The sequence below is a fragment of the Culex quinquefasciatus genome, chromosome 1 (genome assembly GCF_015732765.1).
Source record: "Culex quinquefasciatus strain JHB chromosome 1, VPISU_Cqui_1.0_pri_paternal, whole genome shotgun sequence".
Taxonomy (NCBI): Eukaryota; Metazoa; Arthropoda; class Insecta; order Diptera; family Culicidae; genus Culex; species Culex quinquefasciatus.
This window is the reverse complement of record NC_051861.1, coordinates 118,296,596-118,322,268: the sequence shown is the minus strand read 5'-3', so window position 1 is coordinate 118,322,268 and position 25,673 is coordinate 118,296,596. Positions and strand designations below refer to the sequence as shown.

The 25,673-nt window shown below is 35.7% G+C and overlaps 1 protein-coding gene across 4 annotated transcripts in view; it reads left to right on the top strand.

Moving 5' to 3' along the window:
- LOC6038421 (protein sidekick) overlaps positions 1-25,393 on the top strand; it is a 166,243-nt gene extending 140,850 nt beyond the window's left edge. The window contains exons 6-15 of one of the 4 annotated variants that reach the window (XM_038248897.1): positions 34-189; positions 274-400; positions 458-759; positions 824-1,009; positions 6,244-9,465; positions 12,616-12,894; positions 13,291-13,311; positions 17,564-17,884; positions 17,951-18,294; positions 24,207-25,389. In XM_038248897.1, the coding sequence (XP_038104825.1) occupies positions 34-189; positions 274-400; positions 458-759; positions 824-1,009; positions 6,244-9,465; positions 12,616-12,894; positions 13,291-13,311; positions 17,564-17,884; positions 17,951-18,294; positions 24,207-24,449 (5,201 nt within the window). In that variant the 3' untranslated portion in view covers positions 24,450-25,389. Of the gene's footprint in view, positions 1-33; positions 190-273; positions 760-823; positions 1,010-6,243; positions 9,466-12,615; positions 12,895-13,290; positions 13,312-17,563; positions 17,885-17,950; positions 18,295-24,206 lie in introns of all 4 variants that reach the window. The other 3 variants (XM_038248904.1, XM_038248884.1, XM_038248889.1) reach the window with 3 other exon arrangements.
- The last annotated feature ends 280 nt before the right edge of the window (positions 25,394-25,673 follow it).

Sequence of the window (25,673 nt, the reverse complement as noted above, 5' to 3'; positions counted from 1 at the left end):
TGTTTGCACCCCGACCTTGCACCCTACCACCAGAATCACAAGGTATCGAACTGTCCGGCCGGATCCAGATCCTGGACTCGGGCGATCTGCTGATCTCGAACGTGCGCGAGTCCGACACCGGTCTGTACACCTGCATCCGGGCCAATGAAGCCGGAGTCGTTACCGGAGAGGCCCACCTGGGCGTCATGGGTAAGTGGTCACCTTTGCGTTACGTTACTAACACGCGTTACGAAGGGTTTGAGTCTTTGCTAACCCTTTTGAAATTTTTGACAGTTCGAACGCAGATCGTGCAACCTCCGGCGGACACGACGGTGCTGCTCGGTCACACCGCAGCGCTCCAGTGCAAGGTCTCGTCGGATCCGACCGTCCCGTTCAACATCGACTGGTACCGGGAGCCACAGTACGTTACCCCTAACCCCGTAACAGCCACCCATGTAACGACCTTGCCCTCCCCCAGGCGTCAACCGATCAAGAACAGCCAGCGGATCGCCGTCAAGGCGGACGGAACGCTGGAGATCATCGAGGTGCGGCCCTCGGACGTCGGCCAGTACTCGTGCATCGTTACGTCGCCCGGCGGTAACGAGACGCGATCGGCACGGCTGAGCGTGGTGGAACTCCCGTTTGCTCCTACGAACGCCAAAGCGGTCCGGCTGAACACCGCTACCCACCGAGCGATCAACGTTTCCTGGACGCCCGGCTTCGACGGGAACAGCCCCGTCCTCAAGTTCATCATCCAGCGGCGAGAAGTCCCGGAACTGGGTAAGTTCCAAACCCCAAAAACCACAAAAAAAAACTCCGTCCTAACCCCAAAACCCGCTTCCAGGTCCCCTACCAGACCCCCTGCTCAACTGGGTCACCGAGCTGAGCAACGTGTCCGCTGGGTCCCGCTGGGTCCTTCTCACCAACCTGAAAGCGGCCACCGCGTACCAGTTCCGCGTGAGCGCGGTCAACCGCGTCGGCGAAGGTTCCCCGTCCGATCCGAGCAACGTGATCAAGCTTCCGCAGGAAGGTAAGTGACCATTAGACGCTGCCCAGTGTAGAATCTCGCTAGTTTTGTAACCTCACTTTTGGTTTTCTTAATTCCAAACTTGCGTGCCCGGTTCGATGTGTGTATGTGTGTGGAACGCCGTCTCGGTTCGTCCAGATGAACTGAGGAGGAGGGTTCCGTCCCGTAAGTGTTAACCACCTTCGCGGCATGGCGGGGTTTGAGCGCGCGAGTGCTTCATCGCTTTAGAGTTGTTTTTTTCTTTTGCTGTTTTTTGAGTTGTCACATTTTAGCTGGAATGGTGTCGTGCTCTCTGATGGTCGCGAATGGTGGCTGGAGAAGTTAGTAGGTGGATTCTGCAGTTTTCAGATGAATTTTGAAGAATTTTGGATGACCTAATTCCGCTTCCCGATTGAAGTAGCCTTCAGTTACGATTCAGTAGCTTCCAGATTGAGGTCACGAGTCGGATTCTGCAGTCTACAGGTTGGATTAAGTAGCTTCTTGCTTGGATTCAGCAGTTTCCAGCTTGAATCCTGCAGTTTCCAGGTTGGATTCAGCAGTTTTCAGCTTCCAATAGATGCTTTCTGGTTGAATTCAGTAACTTTCAGTTGAGATTCAGAAGCTTCCAGCTTGAGTTCTGTGACTCCCAAATCGGATTCATCTGGATGGATTCTGTAGTTTCCAGCTTGGGATCAGTAGTTTTCAGCTTCCTTTAGATACTTCCTGGTTGGATTCATTAGCTTTCAGCTGAGATTAAGAAGCTTCCAGCTCAAGTTCTGTGACTCCCAAATCGGATTCTGTAGTCTACGTGTTGGATTCTGTAGCTTCCTGGTTAGATACAGCTGCTTCCATTAAGATTTCTGCAGTTTTAAGGTTAGATTCTGCAGCTTCCTGGTTCCATTCAGTAGCTTCCAGTTGAGATTCAGAAGCTTTCAGCTGGGATTCAGCAACTCCCGGCACGAGTTCTGTGACTTCCAAATCGGATACATAAGGTTGGATTCTGTAGTTTCCAGCTTGGATTCAGCAATTTCAAGCTTCTCTTAGAAGCTTCCTGGTTCGATTCAGAAGCTTCCAGTTGAAATTCAGCTGCTTCCATTTTGATTCAGTGGCTTCCAGCAGACATTTTCCAGTTTCCAGGTTGGATTCTGTTTGAATTAAGTAACTTCCAGTTGAGTTTCAGTAGCTTTTAGTAACTTTCAAGTTGGATTCTGCAGTGTACAAGTTGGATCCGGTAGCTTTCAGTTGAGATTCAGAAGCTTCCAAGTTAGATTTAGTTAACTTCCAGCTCGAATTCTGTGACTTCCAAATCGGATTCATCAGGATGGATTCTGAATTTTCCAGCTTGGATTCAGCAGTTTCCAGCTTCCATTAGATGCTTTCTGGGATTCACCAGTAGCTTCCAGATGAGATTTGAAAGCTTCCAACTCGAGTTTTGTACTTTTCAAATTTTGTTTTAGGATTCTGTAGCTTCCTGGTTGGATTCAGCTCCTTCCATTGTGATTCAGTTTCATCAGAGATTTTCAAGGTTGAGATTCAGAGGCATCCAGATTGGATTCAGCCGCTCCCAGCTCGAGTTTTGTAACTTTTAAACTGGATTCTGCAGTGCACACTGGAATTTTGATTCAGTGGGTTCTGGATGGACTGTAGCCTCCTGGTTCAGTTCAACCAGTTGATTCTAGTAGAGATTCAGAAGCTTCCAGGTTTGATTTCGCTGCTTTCAGTTTGAAATCCGTGGCTTCCAGCACAGTATTGTAGTTTCCAGTTCTTTGGCATTCGTGCAGATTTGTTCATTTTAGAGGCATTCGCGTTGGATTCTGCAGCTCTCAAATCCAGAATTCAACTCTCTCCCAGACAGATTTTGAATTCAACTGTTTTCATATTGGAATCTACAGTTCTAGCTGTGTTAGGGAGGTATCAGACTATGACAAACAAATAAACAAACAAACAAACTTATTGGCAGTTTGACAGTTTGCCAGCATTTGTTTGCAGAAACGTCAGCCTGCATATATTTAGCTTCGTTTGCGAGTTTGCCGTCAAACACGAAAAAGTGCGAGTCAAGGAGGTATTAGAATATGGCAAACAAACAAACAAACTCGCACTTTTTATTATTTGGCAGTTGATCAAACTCGCACACTTTTTATCAGCAAGCAAAACACAAAATTGACAAAATTTACAAAATTTTGCAAATTGACAAAATTGACAAAATTGACAAATGTGGCAAAAATGACAAATTGTCAAAATTGTCAAAATTATCAACAAAATTGACAAAATTGACAAAATTGACAAAATTAACAAAATTGACAAAATTGATAAAATTTACAAAATTGACAAAACTGACAAAATTGACCAAATTGATTTTTTTTTACAAAATTGACAAAATTGACAATATCGACAAAATTGACAAAAATTTTCCAAATTGACAAAATTGACAAAATTGACAAAATTGACACAATTGTCCAAATTGACAAAATTGACAAAATTGACAAAATTGACAAAATTGGCAAAATTGGCAAAATTAACAAAATTGACAAATGTGACAAAATTGACAAATTGCAAAAATTGTCAACAAAATTGACAAAATTGACAAAATTGACAAAATTGACAAAATTGACAAAATTGACAAAATTGACAAAATTGACAAAATTGATAAAATTTACAAAATTGATAAAACTGACAAAATTGACCAAATTGAATTTTTTTTACAAAATTGACAATATCGACAAAATTGACAAAATTGACAAAATTGACAAAATTGACAAAATGACAAAATTTACACAATTGTCCAAATTGACAAAATTTACAAAATTTACAAAATTTACAAAATTTACAAAATTTACAAAATTTACAAAATTTACAAAATTTACGAAATTGACAAAATTGACAAAATTGACAAAATTGTCAAAATTGACCAAATTGACCAAATTGATCAAATTGATCAAATTGACAAAATTGACAAAATTGACAGAATTGACAAAATTGACAAAATTGACAAAATTGACAAAATTGACAAAATTGACAAAATTGACCAAATTGAATTTTTTTTACAAAATTGACAAAATTGACAATATCGACAAAATTGACAAAAATTTTCCAAATTGACAAAATTGACAAAATTGACAAAATTGACAAAATTGACAAAATTGACAAAATTGACAAAATTGACAAAATTGACACAATTGTCCAAATTGACAAAATTGACAAAATTGACAAAATTGACAAAATTGACAAAATTGACAAATTTGACAAATTTGACAAATTTGACAAAATTGACAAAATTGAAAAAATTTACGAAATTGACAAAATTGACAAAATTTACAGAATTGACAAAATTGACAAAATTGACAAAATTGACAAAATTGACAAAATTGACAAAATTGACAAAATTGACAAAACTGACAAAATTGACCAAATTGAAATTTTTTTACAAAATTGACAAAATTGACAATATCGACAAAATTGACAAAAATTTTCCAAATTGACAAAATTGACAAAATTGACAAAATTGACAAAATTGACAAAATTGACAAAATTGACAAAATTGACAAAATTGACAAAATTGACAAAATTGACAAAATTGACAAAATTGACACAATTGTCCAAATTGACAAAATTGACAAAATTGACAAAATTGACAAAATTGACAAATTTGACAAATTTGACAAATTTGACAAATTTGACAAATTTGACAAAATTGACAAAATTGAAAAAATTTACGAAATTCACAAAATTGACAAAATTTACAGAATTGACAAAATTGACAAAATTGACAAAATTGACAAAATTTACAAAATTGACAAAATTGACAAAACTGACAAAATTGACAAATTTGACAAATTTGACAAATTTGACAAAATTGACAAAATTGAAAAAATTTACGAAATTTACAAAATTGACAAAATTTACAGAATTGACAAAATTGACAAAATTGACAAAATTGACAAAATTTACAAAATTGACAAAATTGACAAAATTGACAAAATTGACAAATTTGACAAATTTGACAAATTTGACAAATTTGACAAAATTGACAAAATTGAAAAAATTTACGAAATTCACAAAATTGACAAAATTTACAGAATTGACAAAATTGACAAAATTGACAAAATTGACAAAATTGACAAAATTGACAAAATTGACAAAATTGACACAATTGTCCAAATTGACAAAATTGACAAAATTGACAAAATTGACAAAATTGACAAATTTGACAAATTTGACAAATTTGACAAAATTGACAAAATTGAAAAAATTTACGAAATTCACAAAATTGACAAAATTTACAGAATTGACAAAATTGACAAAATTTACAGAATTGACAAAATTGACAAAATTGACAAAATTGACAAAATTGACAAAATTGACAAATTTGACAAATTTGACAAATTTGACAAAATTGACAAAATTGAAAAAATTTACGAAATTCACAAAATTGACAAAATTTACAGAATTGACAAAATTGACAAAATTGACAAAATTGACAAAATTGACAAAATTGACAAAATTGACAAAATTGACAAAATTGACAAAATTTACAAAATTGACAAAATTGACCAAATTGACAAAATTGACAAAATTGTCAAATTTTTCAATATCTACAAAATTGGCAAAATTTACAAAATTGACAAAATTGACAAAAATTACCAAATTGACAAAATTGACAAAATTGACAAAATTGACAAAATTGACAAAATTTACAAATTTACAAAATTTACAAAATTGAAAAAATTGACAAAATTGACAAAATCGACAAAATTGACAAAATTGACAAAATTGTCAAAATTGTCAAAATTGACAAAATTGACAAAATTGTCAAATTTTTCAATATCTACAAAATTGGCAAAATTTACAAAATTGACAAAATTGACAAAAATTACCAAATTGACAAAATTGACAAAATTGACAAAATTGACAAAATTGGCAAAATTGACAAAATTGACAAAATTGACAAAATTGACAAAATTGTCAAAATTGACAAAATTTTCAATATTTACAAAATTGGCAAAATTGACAAAATTGACAAAATTTACAAAATTGAAAATAATGTCAAAAATTGCAAAATTGTCAAAATTAACAAAATTGACCAAATTGACCATTTGATTGCCATAGTCTAATAACTCCTTCAATCTCCGACATTCCCAGCTTGACAGCACCTTCAAGAGAGCACGACGTCTACCATTTAGTACCTAGTTCCATAAGCAACGCCTGTCCACCAACCCCAAAAAATCTAACCACCGCTTCTTCCCCTCCCCGTTCCGTAGCCCCGTCCGGTCCCCCGGTGGGATTCGTCGGGTCCGCCCGGTCCTCGTCGGAGATCATCACCCAGTGGCAACCGCCGCTGGAGGAACACCGCAACGGTCAGATCCTCGGCTATATCATCCGGTATCGGCTGTTCGGGTACAACGCCAGCCCGTGGAACGCCCGCAACATCACGAACGAAGCCCAGCGCAACTACCTGATCCAGGAGCTGATCACGTGGAAGGATTACATCGTGCAGATCGCCGCGTACAACAACATGGGCGTCGGGGTTTACACCGAGGGGGCGAAGATCAAGACGAAGGAGGGCGTGCCGGAAGCGCCGCCGACGAACGTGCGAGTTCAGGCGTTGAACTCGACGGCGATTCGGGTGTGGTGGAAGCCGCCGAATCCGCAGCAGATCAACGGGATCAACCAGGGGTACAAGATTCAGGCTTGGAAGTACGAGATCTACGATGGGGAGGAGCACGAGATGGAGGCCAAGACGGTGACGGTTCCGCCGAGCTTGCTGGATCCGCTGGCGGAGCAGGACACGGTCATGGCCGGGCTGGACAAGTTTGAGTCGTATAATATTACGGTGCTGTGCTTTACGGATCCTGGAGATGGTGAGCGGAGCTACCCGATCGAGGTCAAGACCAAAGAGGACGTTCCGGACGAGGTGGGATCGCTGCAGTTTGACGACGTGTCCGATCGTGAGGTGAAGGTCATGTGGACGCCGCCCAAGCAGATCAACGGGATCCTTACTGGGTACCAGGTCAGGTATATGATCAAGGATCGCACGGATACGATGAAGAGTTTCAATCTGAGTGCGGATACGACGAGCTTGAAGGTTGTTAACTTGATCGCGACGACGCACTACTGGTTCGAGGTGACGGCGTCGACTTCGATGGGCTCTGGATTGCCGAGGACGGCTACCATTCAATCCGGGGTGGAGCCAGTTCTTCCGAATCCCCCGTACCAGCTCGCTTTGTCCAACATTGAAGCCTTCTCGGTGGTCATTCAGTTCACCCCAGGCTTCGACGGTAACTCCTCGATCACCAAGTGGACCGTTGAGGGTCAAACGGCTCGCAACCTGACGTGGTTCACCGTGTACGAAGTACACGATCCTGACGCGTTCACCCTAACCGTAACCGGACTCACCCCGTTCACTCCGTACCGCCTCCGGATCATCGCGTGGAACGTGGTCGGTCCTTCGGAACCCTCCGAACCCACCAAAGACTTCCAGACGATCCAGGCTCGGCCGATGCACCCCCCGCTGAACGTTACCGTGCGAGCGATGAGCGCGACGGAGTTGCGCGTCCGCTGGATCCCGCTGCAGCAAACCGAGTGGTTCGGGAACCCCCGCGGGTACAACATAACCTACCGCAACGTCAACGAAAAGTCCCAGGTCGCGCCGTACAGCGTGGTGATCGAGGATCCGACCGCGAACTCGCACGTGCTGGACAACCTGGAGGAGTGGTCCGTGTACGAGATCTTTATGCGATCGGTGAACGAGGTCGGCCAGTCGGCGGATAGTCCGCACGCGTTCGAGCGGACCCGGGAAGCGGTTCCGTCGTTTGGTCCGCTCGGGGTGGAAGCGAACGCGACCTCGTCTACGACGATCGTGGTCAAGTGGAACGAGGTGCCGAAGGAACACCGGAACGGGCAGATCGATGGGTACAAGGTGTTTTACGGGTCGGCGGGGAGGACGCAGGTTCTGCACAAGACCATTCCGAACAACTCGACCCACACGACGACGCTGACGGAGCTGAAGAAGTTTGTGCAGTACGACATTCAGGTGTTGGCGTATACGAGGTTGGGCGATGGAATGCTGAGTACGCCTCCGGTGAGGGTGCAGACGTTCGAGGACACGCCGGGAGCGCCGTCCAATGTTTCGTTCCCGGACGTTTCGTTCAGTATGGCGAGGATCATTTGGGACGTTCCGGAGGAGCCCAATGGGGAGATCTTGGCGTACAAGGTCACCTATTTGCTCAACGGATCGATGAGTTTGAACTTTAGCCGGGAGTTCCCGCCGTCGGATCGGACCTTCCGGGCGACGCAACTTCTTGCGGAACGGTACTACCTGTTCAGCGTTACGGCGCAGACGAGACTAGGTTGGGGCAAGACCGCGGCCGTACTTGTCTACACGACAAACAACCGGGAGATCCCGCAAGGGCCCTCGTCACCTCAGATATCAAGATCCCAGGTACAAGCCGAGCAGATCACGTTCAGCTGGACTCCCGGTCGGGATGGGTTCGCCCCTCTTCGGTACTACACGGTGCAGTTCCGGGAGAATGAAGGCCCCTGGACAGTGATTCCGGAACGGGTGGATCCATCGATTACTTCCTACACGGCGCTAGGACTAAAGCCGCACACGCTCTACCAGTTCCGGATACAAGCGACCAACGACATCGGACCTTCCGCCTTCAGCAAGGAAAGCATTGAGGTTAGGACCCTTCCCGCTGCACCTTCGGAAGGAATCACCGGGTTGAAGGTCGTCCCGATAACCACGACCAGCGTGCGCGTTCAGTGGCGATCACTGCCCAAAAACATGTGGAACGGGGACGCCGCTACCGGAGGCTACCGAATCCTCTACCAACCAGTATCCGACTTCCCATCAACGCTCCAAAGCACTCCCAAACAAGACGTGATGGGCGTGGAGCAGGAGTCGGCGATCCTGAAAGATCTCACCCAGGACCGCAACTACGAGATCATCGTGCAACCCTTCAACTCGCAAGGTTCCGGACCGCCGACACCGCCAGTCGCCGTCTACGTCGGGGAAGCCGTCCCAACCGGGGAACCCCGCGGAATAGACGGAGCTCCGGTGAGTTCCACCGAAGTCCGACTCCGCTGGAAGGCGCCCCAGCAGAGCATGCAGAACGGCGAGCTGCTCGGGTACAAAATCTTCTACCTGGTCACCGATTCCCCCCAGGAGCTGGAAGAAGGCCGCAAGCACGAGGAGGAGATCGAGGTCGTGCCGGCTTCGTACACCTCGCACAGTCTCGTCTTCCTGGACAAGTACACCGAGTATCGGATCCAGATCCTGGCGTTCAATCCTGCCGGGGATGGACCCCGGTCGGCGCCGATCACGGTCAAGACGCTGCAGGGGCTGCCGGGACCGCCGAGCAGCCTGTCCTTCTCGGATATCACAATGAACAGCCTGAAGGTTAGCTGGGATCCGCCGAGGAAGCGGAACGGGGAGATCCTGGGGTACATCGTGACGTACGAGACCACCGAGGATAATGAGAGTAAGTTTTTTTGGTTTTTGAATATTTTTAATTTATTTTGTTTCAACATCAAGGTGATATTCTACTGCAGGAAAATTGGTTTGCAATTTTTTTAAAAACAATCTTTGTGTTTTGACCTTTAACATTTTTTCGCTTTAAGTTGGCCTATACATTTTCCTGCAGTCGAATACCACCTTCATTTTTGTCAAACTTCCAGTAAGATTTTACGTGATCTTTTCCGGAAGAGAATCTCAAAATAGCTAGTAAAAAGATAAGCAAAACTGTTTGAAAATAATAAAAAACAAAAACAAACAGTTTAAAATGTTTGTTTACAAATCAACTTCCACTCATTCACATTGTTTTGTTTGACGTTTATGGCATAACTTTACTTTTCTGCACTCCAGAGGTAGCGTCAAACGAATAGAAATTAATTTCCGGATGTTTGCTGGAAGGAACCGGAAAATGATCCGGAACATTTTTTTTGCTGATTATTGCAAGCGATTGTTTGATTACAATAGTGATGTCAATTTTTTTGATTGATCTTTTTTTTAAATAAATATAAAAAAGCTAAATATTCCAAAATTAAAAAAAGGTTGGAATCTCTAAAAAATAATCATATTTAAACAAAAAAATCCGACAAATACATTCATAATTGTTTTGAAATAAAAATCAATCAATTATAAAAAAAACCTGGGGAACAGCATGTAATTCCATCTAGCACCTAATGTCATCTAAAAGGCGTTTTCATATAAAATCGAGTAAAATAATGCTTAATGGGATGTAAACCGATAGGTTTCGCTCAAAAGTTTCGACAAATAAATTTAAATAGTGAAAATCTAGAATAAAAATAAAATTAAAAGATTTTTGTATTCCTGGAATTTTGAACAAAATTTAAGGAATGCAAAAAAAACATATTTTTATGAATTCTTTTAATTTTTGTTCGAAATTCATTAATTTTTTCGATTTTTTTTAACCTTAAAAAATATTATTTTTCTATTTTTTAATTTTAAACTAGTTTTTTTCCATAAAAATGATTATCTGATTTTGTTAGCAATTTATTCATTCAAGAAGATTTTTTTGTCTTTTTTTACTTCAAACATAAAGACTCAATCTTTGAATTATTTTTTTCGATTTTTTTCATATTTTTAAATTAGTTTGTTTATTTTCGATTTGAAACTACTTATCTCAAGGAAGAACAATCTCTTTTTTTCTTATTTCAGTAATTTGTTTGAAAATTAAAAAAAATATAGGAAATCCAAAGAAAATCATAAACTATTTTAAAATGAAGTGATCATTAAAATTATTTTAATATCAAAAGATATTTTTAGATATTTTTGATTGAATTTAGATTTTTTTATAAAATACAAATCTATTTACAAAATTTCAATTCCTAATTTTTGTTTTAATTTCAAAGCTTATTGATTTGGCGATTTCAAAGCATTTTAAAAATTTGATAGATTTAAAATTCCCTGTTTTTTGTTTATATTTTTTTTGTAAATGATGAAATTTGTTAATTTTATAATATTTGGGATTATCTCAATTGTTTTATTGTAATTTTTTTTGGGTTTTGTTTTTTATTTATTTTGAAAACATTAAAAGCTATTCAATATTTAGATTCTATAATTTTCAATATTTTTTTTTTCATTTTAGATTTTACTTATGTAAAGTTCATTTCAAATCATGCTTGATTGCAGCACTCCTAAAACTGTTTTTTTATTTGTTTTATATTTGGAATCATTAAAAGTTATGGAATATTTCGATTCAATAATTTTCAATATTTTTCATTTGAGATTTTACTAAAATAAAGTTCTTTTCAAATCATGCTTGAGTATTAAAACTAAAACTGTTTTTTCTCAAATTTTTTTATATTAAATTAAAGAATATAGAATTAAATTTTTCATCTACTTTTGTTTTCTAAATATTTTAAAAAAACATGGAAGCTTAAAATTTTTACTAACTTTAATCTTTTTATTTTATTGGATTATTTGAAAGATCCAGCATTTTTTATATATTTTTTGCACTGCAATTTTTATGAATCTAAAACCACTTAGATTTTATTATTTTTATAATTTGCGAAATCATAAAAAAGTAAAAAAAATTAGCCGGAAAAAATAATAAAAATAGGTTTATATTGTTTTTTTTATGTTCCGTTATATTCAAATTTTGAATTTCAAAAATTATGTTTTATAAGAATTTAAAATTTTCGGATCTATTTTTTTAATTTCCAAACTTTTTCATGTTTAGATGATTTTTTACACCAGATTTTTTCTTATTTTTTTAAATTTTAAAGATTTTCAAGTTTTCCAATGTTTAAAAATTTTAAAGTGTAATTTTTTTTATTTTGAATTTTTTACCATTGTAATTTTTTTAAATTATAAAATAACAATGTTGAAAAACCGCATCAAAAGAACGATCGTAATATTTAGATTACAAAGCTAAATATTTAGATCATTGGACGCTTTCTTTTTTTTTATAATTTACTAAATATTTTATCGTTATGATACATTAAATTTATCAGAATTCAGTTTTAATGTTTTCTAAATTTAAAATTTTACGAAATTTGTTGAAAATCTTGAATTTCAAAAAATATGTTAAAAAAAATTTTATGGCAATTTTTATAAATTTGATACTTGCTTGGATTTTATTATTTTTATAATTTCCGAAATAATGTTCAAAGTCAAATTTTTGCAGCGTAAAAAAATAGTTTATATTGTATCTTTTTGATGCTCCGATTTTTTTTATATTTTGAATTTAAAAAAATATATGTTTTATAAGAATTTAAAATTTTCAGAGCTATTTTTAAAAATTCTAATTTTTTACATGTTTAGATTTTTTTCAAATTAGATTTCTTTTTAGAATTTTCAAGATTTTTATGTTTTTTAATTTATAAAAAATTTGGAGTGTAAACATTTTTTCAGAATTTTAAAAATTTTTATCTTTGTTTTTTTTTAATTATAGAATAACTATGTTGAAAAACAGCATCACAAGATCGATTGTAATTTTCCGATAACCGATCTAAACATTTAGATCTAACGATCGCTTGAAATAATCAAAGTAAATGTCAGTCTGAGAAGAATTCTCCTAGGCGATCGCAGCGCCGCTGCGTGACTTCATCAAAGTCATAAATTTTAAGGGTCATCATTAACACCCCTTTTCACCTTTTTTTCGCAGAATTCAGCAAACAGGTCAAACAAAAGGTCTCCGGAACGTCCCTCATCATCCAGAACCTCGAAGAGGAGGTCACCTACACCTTCACGGTGCGCGCCCAAACCATCGACTATGGGCCGGCCCTAAGCGGGAACGTGACCACCGGACCGCAGGAGGGTTCTCCGGTGTCGCCGCGGGATCTGCTCCTCTCCAAGTCGCAGGCCGCCGTCGACATGTCCTGGCTGAACGGACCCTCCGGCAAGGGACCGATCCTGGGCTACTACATCGAAACCAAGAAGCGCGGTGAGTTATTGTTTGTTTGTTTTGTTTTTTTGAGGTTATGTTTGACTTTAGTTGAAGTGATTAAGAGTGAGGTTACTTTTCTTTTTTTGGTAGTTCAGGTGTTAGGGTAAACAAAAAACGATTGCATGTTGTAATGACATTTATTTAGTCACAAGTAAAAAGGTGCCGGTTTATTTAGAGGGAGAGAGCGAGCTCAGGGCTAGCAGGTAACGGCGTAGACAATAGTTTTGCTACATAAAATTCTTTCTTCTTTTCCATCCCCACCTCTTCCCTTCTCTATTTATAAATCGCACTTGAAAACGCGAACCTCCCGCGACTCTTTCTCCGGTGCGGGCGGTTTGTTTATTTTGTTGCTCCCACACTGGAACAAAAAAAAACCCACTAAATCGAGCGTAGATATGGAACACTACTATAATTGTAAGTACTCCCTCGCGGGGACCGTAGAAAAATGAGCATGCTAGAGAAACATCCTCACAAAAAAAACCCTAACCTAACCTGCAATAAATTTCCGCCTGTCTCATTAAACCCGGTTGTTCGCTTTTTGCTTTAAGTTGCACGTGCTAATTTAGTTCAGTGTGTGTGGGGGCGTGGGCTTTCAACCTGTTGTTTCCGTCCGACCAAAACACCTCCCACGGCGAAGTATAATGGATTGCAGCCGCGCGCCACCACGTGTCATTATCGGAAGTTGGCGCTGTTTCCGATTAGGGGGCTTCCCTCACATTTGTGGTTGTGCTCGTGTCGTTTTGCATGTTGTGATTTCATTAATCTAGAACTTCCTTTTGTTTTTGCCGAGTGCATGTGAGAGGGGTTTTTGCTTTTTGACAGCTCGGAGGGTTTTGGGGTTAGTTTTGATTGAAAATTTGGTTTGTTTTGTGGGGCCATTCACAAATCACGTGGATAATTTTTTACGATTGAAAAAACTTTTTTTCTGGTTTTATCTATTTTTATTTCTCATATTTCCAGTTCAAAAAATGATAAAAAATACACAATTTTTAAAATTTGTGCAACTATTTTACAAATTTCTGGACAGATTTATTTTTTTTATTTTTTCAAAATATTTACCGATTTTCTCGGAATTGAGTCCTAAAATTAAGCTTAAATTTGTGATAGTATTGTTCACAACGATAAAGCTTATTTTTTCTGAGAACCATGACTCTTTGTACGACCTCAAAGGATTTAAAATGGATTTTTAAATCAATTTTTAAAAATTAACTTCACGGCCCTTTTTGACAGAAAAAGTCCAACTTGACAGCTCGTTCCAAGGGGACCATAGTTGATCCATCGAAAAAATGTAGTCTTGTAAATTTATTTATTTTTTGCATTAAAATTTTAAAAAAAGTGATACGAAATGATTTTTAGTCGTATTTTTAACCGTTGTACATAGAAAATTTACATAGGGCTTTAGGACTCTATTTGCAAAATAGTTCGAGCTGTCAAAATGGTGATACGCCCTTGCTCCATATTTTTTCTACAAAATCGACCGATTTTGTGCATTCTTATTTTTTATTTGTTCTTTTGACTCACATTTCTGCATCCCCCCATTTTCTAACGCCAATGTCTCAGCAAAAATGAAAAATAGAACATTTGAGAATTTTTTTGATCTTTACGAAAAATACATTTTGAAAGTTTTGGAATCGAAAATAACATTTTAAAATGGCTTAATATTGAATATATGGCCCTTTTGAAACGTACATATTTTTTCTAAGAGATCAGAAAATTTTACATCGAAAATTAGACCATTAGCTGCTGAGACATTGGCGTTAGAAAATGGGGGGCAATTTGGGTGAGACTTTGAAAACATAAATTTTCCTGTTTTTTTTTTTTTGTACGCTGTATCTCAGCAACAAGAGGTTCAATTTTTAATATTTCTTAGTTGAAGTTTTTGGAATTTTTTAATTTTTCTAAAAAAAATCTAAAAACTCGATTTGTTAGTTGTAATCAAACTTAAAGTTGCCATAACTCTAAAACGGTGCAATTTATCAAAATTTATCCTAAGTACTATTTGATTTAAAAAACTGAAGCAATAAAATGTGTGGATGATTTTTATTTTTCCAAGAAACTTGTCAAAAGTAGTGTGGTTTTGCCCCTCAAAAAAAATACAAAAAAAATCCCTTCCTTGAATTCTGGTTAAATTGCTCACTGTTATTTTAGGTAATAGAAATAAAACATTTAACATTAAACATACAAAGAATATCTATTCATGAATTCCTTAAATTTTGTTCGAAATTCTCTCATTCAAGAATTTTTTTTTTTGCTTTTTTAACTTAAAAAGAATAGTATTAATTTTTTTTTAAATATTTTTAAATTGATTTGTTTACTTTCCATTAAAAAGCCTTAATTACCTTTTGAGTCTCTAAACTATTTTGTTTTTACGAGTATTTTCATATTTTAAATAATTTTTTTTTAAAACCTTTTATCTCAAGCAAGAATAAAACTTTTTTTTCTAATTTCAGTAATCAAAAAAAAAATATCTTGACCTTTTTAAAAAATTTGAAGTGTAAAAAAACTGAAATAAAAAAAAAGAGCTAATAACATTAGAATTTTAAAAGCATTATTTTTTGATTGAATTTTGAATTGCTTAAAATAAAAATCTATTTTCCTAATTTGTATTAAATTTTTAATGAAAAAAAAATCAAAGCTTTTTTTATTTGCCAAATTCAAATCTTTTTGAATAACTTTCAAGGTTCAAAATTTCCAGATTTTTTTTTTCATGAGTAATTTATTATATCTATATTAATATTTTGAATTATCAATTGTTTTATAGTAAAAAATATTTGAATAGTTTTTTTTATTAATTGAAAATGAAATATTTTAAATATATTCATTTCAATTTATTTAAATTTAAATATTTAATATTTTTTTCATTTTGGATTAACTAGTTCTTTTAACCCTCTACAACCTAACCCCGCTTTTAGACGGGCTTCGATCTAAAAAATCACCAAAAATCAATTTTCCAACCGATTTTTGATCTTTAAAAAGCATTGGAAAGAAGAACTTTTAAAATTTTAGAAAATTTCAGTGTTGGAAGTTTAACTTGTTTTATGTAACTTTGCCAATGTTTTAAAAAATATATTTTTTTTAGGTGTCAACTTTGGCTATGTTTTTTACTAACATTTCCTATATTTTCAGTAAAAAGAAGTATGCAGTAATTTTTGTAGTGGAAGTTGTTGTCTTCTTATCCTAAAATTGTTGAACTTACGGACCCAATCCTGAAATAATTTGATTATAAAAAATTACAAATTTTGTTGTAAATCTTTATGGAAATAGTAGCTAAGGGGATGAATAAAAAAATATATCGATAGTTTCCAAAGTTTTGAAGATACTAAAATGTCTGTAACAAAAATCTGGGTGCAAAAGCTTTGGATGATGTGCACCGTTAACGCATTTTTTTTTTGCAATTAAAATGATGATGGTGCCATTCTATAGCAGAAAATGTGAAAAACATGCAAAAAATTGAAAAAGTGACTGTCAAAACGTGAAAAAATTAAATAGGAAAAATGTAATTATATTAGGTGGTAGAATAGGCCAAATACTACTGAAAACAAACATAAACTAAACAAGATAAATGCAAATTGCACTTAAATTTCCATTTAAACTTTAAAGTTTTTTTTTTATTTTTTTTACAATTTAAATGTTGTTAGTATGTTCTATAGTAAAAACTTACATTAAGAATATGATAAAACTAGATAGGCAAAAGCTTTTCATAGGAGGTGGTTAAATTGGACAAATACTGAAAAAAATAAATAAACGAGATTAAAATTAAAATACTACAAATGAAACAAGAAAAAAAGAAGAGAAGTAGAACAAAAGTTACTCAAAATGACCTCCTGAACACGGGAAAAATAACAATCTCCGAGAAAAAAATTTGGGTTAATTTTATACTTGCCTGGATTATTTTTATTTTTGTAATTTCAAAAAAATCAACGAAAACATATTAAACATAACGGCAATATTTGGACCACCTTATTTCAATCAGGACGACACTAATCGGGGTCTAATTATTAATAATTTTGGCTATGGAACTTCCATTCCAAATTCTAGCCAAATCGAAGTACTTTTGTTCTGAATCCTGCTGGTTTGACGTGGAATCGCTGATATTTAAAATTGTCAACGCTGCCATATTTTCAAGCACTTTTTAGTTATTTGTCATATTGGTCTTGCCTATAACATAACCACTCTCACCTTCCTCTTGAGATTTGTGTAGATACTTTTTGATATTCCTTTATTACATTTTTATTGCATGTTTTTTTTCAATCGATAATTTTTGCTTGTGTGTTTTCGAAAAGTTTGTTGTCTATTTTTGTTTGGTACTGGTACATTTAATTAGTAATTCCTTATTTCTTTTATGCTGTTTTTATCATATGCTTGCCATACCTAAGGAGTTATTAGACTACGACAAACAAACAAACAAACATACATTTTGACAGTTTGGTAGTTTGCCTGCTTTGTTTGTTTCCCTGCATTTGTTTGCGAGTTTGGCAAACTGTCAAACACAAAAAAGTGCGACTTTGTTTGCCACAGTCTAATAGCTCCTTAATTGCTATTTGTGTTGTTTGTCTAATTCTGATAACGCATAACCTTTTGTTCCGTGTACACTGAAATAAATCCCCGTTTCAATCCCATCGAAATATCTAACCTCATTTCCTCCACCCACAAAAAAAAACAACAGACGATTCCCGGTGGGAGACGGTCGCCCGAACCACCAACGGTCCCATCCAGGAGTTCACCGTCAGCTTCCAGAGCTTGCTGCCCTCGACGGCGTACAAATTCCGCGTGATCGCGTACAACCGGTACGGCATCAGCTGTCCGGTGTACTCGGACGACGCGATCCTGACGCCGTCGAAGCTGTACCTCGAGTACGGATACCTGCAGCAGAAGCCGTTCTACCGGCAGACCTGGTTCATGGTGGCGCTGGCCGCCACTTCGATCATCATCATCATCATGGTCATTGCGGTGCTGTGCGTCAAGAGCAAGAGTTACAAGTATAAGCGTGAGTATTTAGCTAAAATAGCCAAAAAATCGTCTAAACTAACAAGATTTCCCAACGTTTTCACAGAGGAAGCTCAAAAGACCCTGGAGGAATCGATGGCGATGTCGATCGACGAGCGGCAAGAGCTGGCGCTGGAACTGTACCGATCGCGGCACGGCGTAACGAGCCAGAACGGAACGTTGAATGGGACGAGCACGCTGGGCAGGAGGACGGGAACGATTCTGGGGGGAAGCAGAAAGCCGCAGACGTCGGCGGCGGCGGCCGCTTCGCTGGGGAAGAGTCCGCCGCGGCCATCGCCGGCGTCGGTGGCGTACCACAGCGACGAGGAGAGCCTGAAGTGCTACGACGAGAATCCGGACGACAGCAGCGTGACGGAGAAGCCGTCGGAAGTGAGCTCGAGTGATTCGCAGGTGAGTTTTGAGGATTGAAGATTGGGATTTGAGTACCTTTTTTATATTTTAAGAAATTAAGTGTTCTGAAATTTGTTGTTATTTGCCATCACAAATAATCTTTCTAAAATTCACATTTGTTCTCTTGTTTATTTTAATTTTTTGGTCTTTCCCAATTAATAAATAGCAATTCCATGCCGAATAGAGAAGGTCGGTTGTACCCGACCCCCCAGCTCTGTGAGAACTCTGTTAGAATCCTGCTAGAGTCAAAGACAAACTCGTAAGAAATTGGACGGGCTTTCTGAAAAAAATACACTGAAATAAAAAAAACACGCCAATTGTATGAGATTTTTGGATTTTTATGTTTAAATGTAAAATTTTGTTGTTCAAATTTGGTTGTAAAAATATCCTAAGATGTTGCAAAAAGCCTCAGGAAAAATGCACGATGGAGCAACATTCCTTAAATAATAAAAAAAATCATTTATAAAAACTGTTTTTTCAAGTGATATAAAATTTCAAAAACCGGTTTCGGGAATTGGTTCTTCAGACCATTTTTATAAAAAGTTTCAATATTGGCTATTATCATAAGTTCAACCTCTGTGAAGATGCAGTGGTTTTAAAAATAAAACTGTTGAAAAAATTGGTATTTCGGTATTTTTTTAATTTTGGAAAGCTCGTCCAATTTCCTATATGTTTGTCTTTGACAGCATTTCAATTGGTAGTTTGGGATAACAGATCACATTGCTCATAACTGCAAACAGGATATTTTTTCAGTGTAGTTCAGTGGATGGTCGTACCCTGGATAGTAAATTAGCTTACAACGAGTTAAATTGAAATGCTGTCAAGTGCAAACTCATGGGACATTGAACGAGCACTCCAGTAAAAATATTTAAGATGATCGATTCTGTCTTATAGAAATGGCCAAAAACCACCGAAAAATTAACAACATTCCGCTTCCTTAGATACCCAATATTGGAAATTATGAAAATTAGAGTACTTTCGCAGCAAAAAAATAATACCGATAAATTTTAGTATTTTACAAAAAAAAAAATCAAATAAAAACTAACTCTAATAAATGTGAAAAAGCATACCAAATTTCGCTTCATTTGGAAATTTCGGAATTTTCGCTTTGCCTTCAAGGCATATTTGCAGGACATTTTCTGATCTTTTTGATCTTCTTTACAACAACAAAAAAGCAATAAAATTGTGTTGGTATAACTATAAAACGATGCCCAATTTTGAAATTTCCAGCAAAAATTACAAAGTTGATTTAACATCCACAAATTAAGTAAAGCAAACTTTTTTCATCGTTTTAAATAAAATCATTGCTTTTTCGGAAAATGGGCAACTCTGCTAAATGAAATTTGACCGAAAAATATGGCGTTTTTTGTCATCTTAAGCACTAGCGTGCATAGTGTAGGGCAACATGGGGCAGTTGCCCCACCATCCTCAGAAATTTGTTCTAAAATTGCCAAGGGGGTGTCCATGAACGACGAAATTTTCAAAACGCTCATATTGTTGCCCCACCTTCCTTGAGGATCTGGGCACGATAGTGATCTTAAGTGCATCTCCAGCGCGGGTAGCAAACATCGAAGCAAATACAAAATAACCTTCGAAGTTGGTAATAGATGGGGATAGTAATTTTTTTTAAATTAAAAAAAAATAAATTTAAAAAATTTTAAAAATAAAAAAAAAAAATTTATTTAATTTTTTTTTGTTTTTTAATTAGGGCGTTGCAAATATTTTTTGAAGTTTATGTCCCTCGGCTCAGATCAAAACCGAAGGGGGCAAAAAATAAAAAAATTGAAAGTACAACCCTAGGCTTCACCATTTGGATGAAAAAAGTGTTTTAAAATGCATTTTACAGGCGTACAGTTGCTTTCCAATCATTAGTTTTGAAAATATCGAGGTATTGACGGAATTTTTTTCCCGCAAAAAAAAAACTTTTTGTGGGACTTGGTATTTCATGAAAATTTAAAATGTTTTCAAAGGAGTTCAAACATGCTAAAAATGATTATAAACGCGGGAAAATGCATTTTAACTGGTTTTCAGATGATTAAACTTTAATTTTCATTAAAATTTTGAAGTTTTTCGCAAAATTATTTTCTTAGTCCCCTGATTATTCAGGCCAACTTTGAAGGGGTGGGGGCGACATAAACGTTGAAAAATATTTGCAACGGCCTTATTTTTTTTAATTTTTTTTAAATTTAAATTATTTTTAAAAAAAATTAAAAACTTAAACTTTGGAATAAAAAAAATTAACAACTAATCTCTTAATAACCATTAATTAAAAAAAGTTTAAAAATTCCAATTATTTAAAAATTCTTAATTCAAAACTAATTGAGATTTATTTTTTTAAGTTGTTTCTATAGGTTTTTATCGCCGATAATAGACGAAAACGCATTTCTTAAATTTATCTAGAATGGACATAATTCAACCATATCATGTTAAATTTTTAATACTTTCATAAAAAATATATTTTTTGAAAATCTAGTAAGTTTCAAAATACAATATGTACTTAAAATTGTTCACAAAATACCGTATTTTTTCGAAAGTACTCCAATTTTTTGAATTTGCAATATGGGTATCAAACGAAGCAAAATGTTGTATGCTTTTCACTATATTTGTTATTTGTTTGAAAAATGCTAGAATTTTCACAAGTTATTGTATCTTTTTTTCCAAAAAAAATAATATTTTCAAAATATGCAAAATAGGTATCAAACGAAGCGTAACTTGGCGTAACTTTGTTTGCTTTTTCACTTTATTTACGCATTTCTTGTAAAATATAAAAAAATACAAAATACCGTATTTTTTCGAAAATATAAATAAAAACTAAATATGCAATATGGGTGTCAAACGAAGCGAAATTTTGTTTGCTTTTTTACTTTATTTAAGTTTTTTTTTTGTAAAATATTAAAATTTTCATAAAATACCGTAATTTTTTTTATTGTATTTATTGGAATTTTTTTGTAAAATACTAAAACTTTGACAAAATAATGTTTTTTTTTTTAAATACAGATTTTTTTAAATTTGCAATATGGGTAGAAATGACGCAAAATATTAAATGAAGCATACTTATTTTGAATACATGTATGAAGCAGAAGCATGCTAAATTTAGCTTCGTTTGATTTAATTGATATAACTTTAATATTTGAATATTTTCGCTGCAAATATTTTTCGAAGTACACATATCCGCTTTTTTCGTTACTCCATTGTTAAAAAAATTGGGCATGTAATTTTAATGGAAATTTGATGTGGTTTTTGAATCTGCAATAGACCAGTTCTCTCAGATTTCGGTCATTCGATTTTTTTTTTTGTATTTTTTTATCCGGCTGAAACTTTTTGGGTGCCTTCGGTATGCCCAAAGAAGCCATTTTGCATCAGTAGTTTGTCCATATAATTTTCCATACAAATTTGACAGCTGTCCATACAAAAACGATGTATGAAAATTCAAAAATCTGTATCTTTTGAAGGAATTTTTTGATCGATTTGGTGTCTTCGGCAAAGTTGTAGGTATGGATATGGATTACACTGAAAAAAAAATGATACACGATAAATAAAAATTAAGTGATTTTTAATTTAACTTTTTCTCACTAAAACTTGATTTGCAAAAAAACACTATTTTTATTTTTTTTTCATTTTTTGATATGTTTTAGAGGACATCAAAAGAGCGAGTTGTGGCGCTATAACCACGGCAAATAGTGTCCAGGGCATTCGCGGAAATTCGATGTCCCATCCTCGAGGGTCCCGGAGCACCAAAACTTCTTAGCATGGTGCTCCCAACGATTAATTGCCCAAACAAACAGGAACGTGAGCGGGGGATCCCCACGTTTCTTCCTCCCCTGTAGATTCAGAAATGTATTGCTGTTTGAACACTCGTGCTCTAAATCAATCCAATTCAACGAATCATCTTTGCGGTAAACTTTACGCAGTTGGCCTGGCCGCTTTGACGTTTGTGATGTTTCAATGCATGTTAATGCAATGGCGCACTGCAAATATTGATACTGACAAGAAGATGCTAGGCGTCAATCAACCTAAGGCATTCTCCAGGATGCCCTCGAAAGACTGGCTGCGCTAGGGTTAGATTAGATTAGATTAGATTAGATTAGATTAGATGTTTTAGAGGACATCAAATGCCAACTTTTCAGAAATTGCCAGGTTGTGCAAAAAATCTTTGACCGAGTTATGAATTTTTTAATCAATACTGATTTTTTTTTTAAATCGAAATATTGGTCGCAAAAATTTTTCAACTTCATTTTTCGATGTAAAATCAAGTTTGCAATAAAAAGTACTTTAGTAAAATTTTGATGAAGTGCACTGTTTTCAAGTCAATGCCATTTTTATGTAACTTTTTTAAAAATAGTCAAAGTTTTTCATTTTTTAAATTAGTTCACATGTTTGCCCAGTTCTGAAAAAAAATATTTTTGAAAAGCTGAGAAAATTCTCTATATTTTGCTTTTTTGAACTTTGTTGATACGACCCTTAGTTGATGAGATATTGCCATGCAAAGGCTTAAAAACAGGAACAACCCACCATTTTCTAATGTCGATATCTCAGCAACTAATGGTCCGATTTACAATGTTAAAATATGAAACATTCGTGAAATTTTCCAATCTTTTCAAAAAAAATATATATTTTTTTTATGGAGACTAACATTTCAAAAGTGCCAAACATTCAATATTACGTCCTTTTGAAATGTTAGTCATGATTTTAAAATTTTGAAAGTTAGTTTTTAATTTTTGTTACTTTGTTTAGTACTTTGATCCCGATTATACGATTATTCGAAACAAACATTTTGTTTATAAAAAACTATTTCATTAAAAGTTTAAATGTGATTGAAAATAGTAATTATGTCAAAATGTTTTATAGGCTGAGCCTCAAACTAATTTTGCACTTAAAAACCTTCTGCCTCGGGAATCGAACTCATGACATTCAGGTTACTTATCTGAGTAACTAGCATCTGATTCTGGAAGACCAAAATTTATTCAAATTTAATTGAAGTTGGAGGAAAAGTTGTTGAAAACCCATTTGCAACATTATTACAGAGCAATTCCAGCCCAAAATAGATTTTTTTTATTTACTTTTTCCTCGACCTTCTCCGATTTCAATGAAACTTTGTAGACATGTTATCCTACGCTTATGTAAGCCATTTTTGTGTATATGGAGCCAGTTACACTCGAAAATAACATTTGAGAAGAGCGTAAGTTATTTAAATAAATTGTATTTCGTAATTTAAATATTGCTGTATCTCGAAGCCGTTGCGTCGTATCAAAAAGTGGTCAAAGACAAACTTGTAGGAAATTTGACGGGCTTTCCGAAAAAAATACACTGAAAGAAAAAAACACTCCACTTTTATGAGATTTTTTTATTTTTAAGTTTAAAAGTCAAATTTGAAGGTGAGCCCACGATTTTTTTTATTCAAAATTTCTTGAAAATAGCTTGTTACAAAAAAAGACTCACAAAAAATGCAGGATGGAGCAACTCACCTGAAAAAAATAAATATTTACTGAAACTGTTTTATTTATTTTTTCAAAAGTGCTCTAAATATCAAAATATTCAAAAACCGAACATAAGAGTCGATTTTCCAGACAATTTTACATAAAAGTCTCCATATTGACCACTGTCCTCAGTCCAATCGTTGTGAAGTTTCAGCGGTTTTAGAAATAAAAATGTTGGAAAAAATGTTTTTTTTTTATGGATTTTGACAATTTCTATATGACATACTTGATTTTTCAATCTCGAAAATATTTCTATCGGAAAGCTCGTTCAATTTCCCATAAGTTTGTCTTTGGCCACACATATTTCTAAATTTCAGAAACACTTTTATTGGACATTTTCTATCGAAGCCATATTATAAATGAATTTTCATCTATAAATGTAATCCCAAAAATTAACCCAAATTCCATTTTCTCTCTCTCTCCCCTCCCCGCCAGGCCTCCGAAAGCGAGAACGAGAGCGTTCGCTCGGACCCCCATTCCTTCGTGAACCACTACGCCAACGTGAACGACTCGCTGCGGCAGTCCTGGAAGCGCCAGAAGCCCGTCCGCAACTACTCGAGCTACACGGACTCGGAGCCCGAGGGAAGTGCCGTCATGTCCCTGAACGGGGGCCAGATCATCATGAACAATATGGCCCGGTCGCGGGCTCCGCTGCCCGGCTTCAGCTCCTTCGTATGACCCTCGTCCTGCGAGGGCATCCTGATGGACGAGCTGGACGCGCGGTTGAAGACCAGGACGACGACGATGGTGGCGAATGGCGGCGGCGGGAAGGTTCACCACTGTCCGCACCATGCCGCGATTATCGTGGGCAGTCGCAGCGAGAACCAGCTCGCGTCCTGATAGCTAGGAGTTGGTGACGGAGGGAAACTTGCTTGTGATACAAACGTTTTACAACTGAACATTTAGACGAGAAGACGCGAATTTTTTTTCGAGGAAGAGCGAGTGAGAAATTAATTGTGTGTGAGAGAGAGTGAGAGCGCGTTTTCGAATAATGCATAATCAAACAAAATGTGACTGATTTTTTTTAAAAGCAAAAACAAAAGAGCGTTCTTTAAAGGGTAAGATTTAGTTTCGAGGCGAATTTGTATTAGTTTTCTACACCTTTAAAGAGAAAACTTTCCACGCGCGATGCGATCAAGTACACGATATGATAGGGTTTTTTTTTGGAGAGAAAGTCTAAATCACACAACCGACACAAGGATTGCTGTTATGTACAATACCAATACGACCGCTGAAATTAATCGAGGTTAGGAATAAGTGTAGAACAGAAAGAGCCATAAGATGTAAGTAGGTAGATTACGGGCACTGCTAGAAAAATGTGGAGAACTACTTGATTTTAACAACAAAACAAAAAAAAGAAGGAATATTTACTGGAAAAAGTTAGTTTAAAAAAAACGAGCAATTCTGCTGAGGGTGAGCAAACTTTGTGGAAAATTGACTGAAAGTTTGTGAGTTTTTTTCTTGGCTAACATTTTTAGTTATGTCTACACAAGTTGCTTTTAAATTATCCAAATTGTATCTTGAGGACTATAGGAATTAACTGTTTTCATTTTATTTATAGAAAAAAACAGCTTCAAGATTATTTCATATTTTGTTCTCTAAAACTTAAACAAATCACTTTTTTATAAAATTAAATGTAAACAAAACTTAAAAATCCTTATTTTAAAAGATCCTTTAATCTAAAATCTAAATAAAACTGATTTTTAAAAATAAGAAAAATACTCTTATTGAGTTTAAAACAAACAAAAAAACTATAGTAACAAGAACAGTTTAAAAAATATATTTATTTAGATTGGAAAAACTAAATAAAATTATTCAGAAATTTAAAAACAAAAAAAATCCAAGATGTTTAAAGATCTTAAAAACTTTTTGAAATCCTTTAAAAACATTAAAACTATTTTT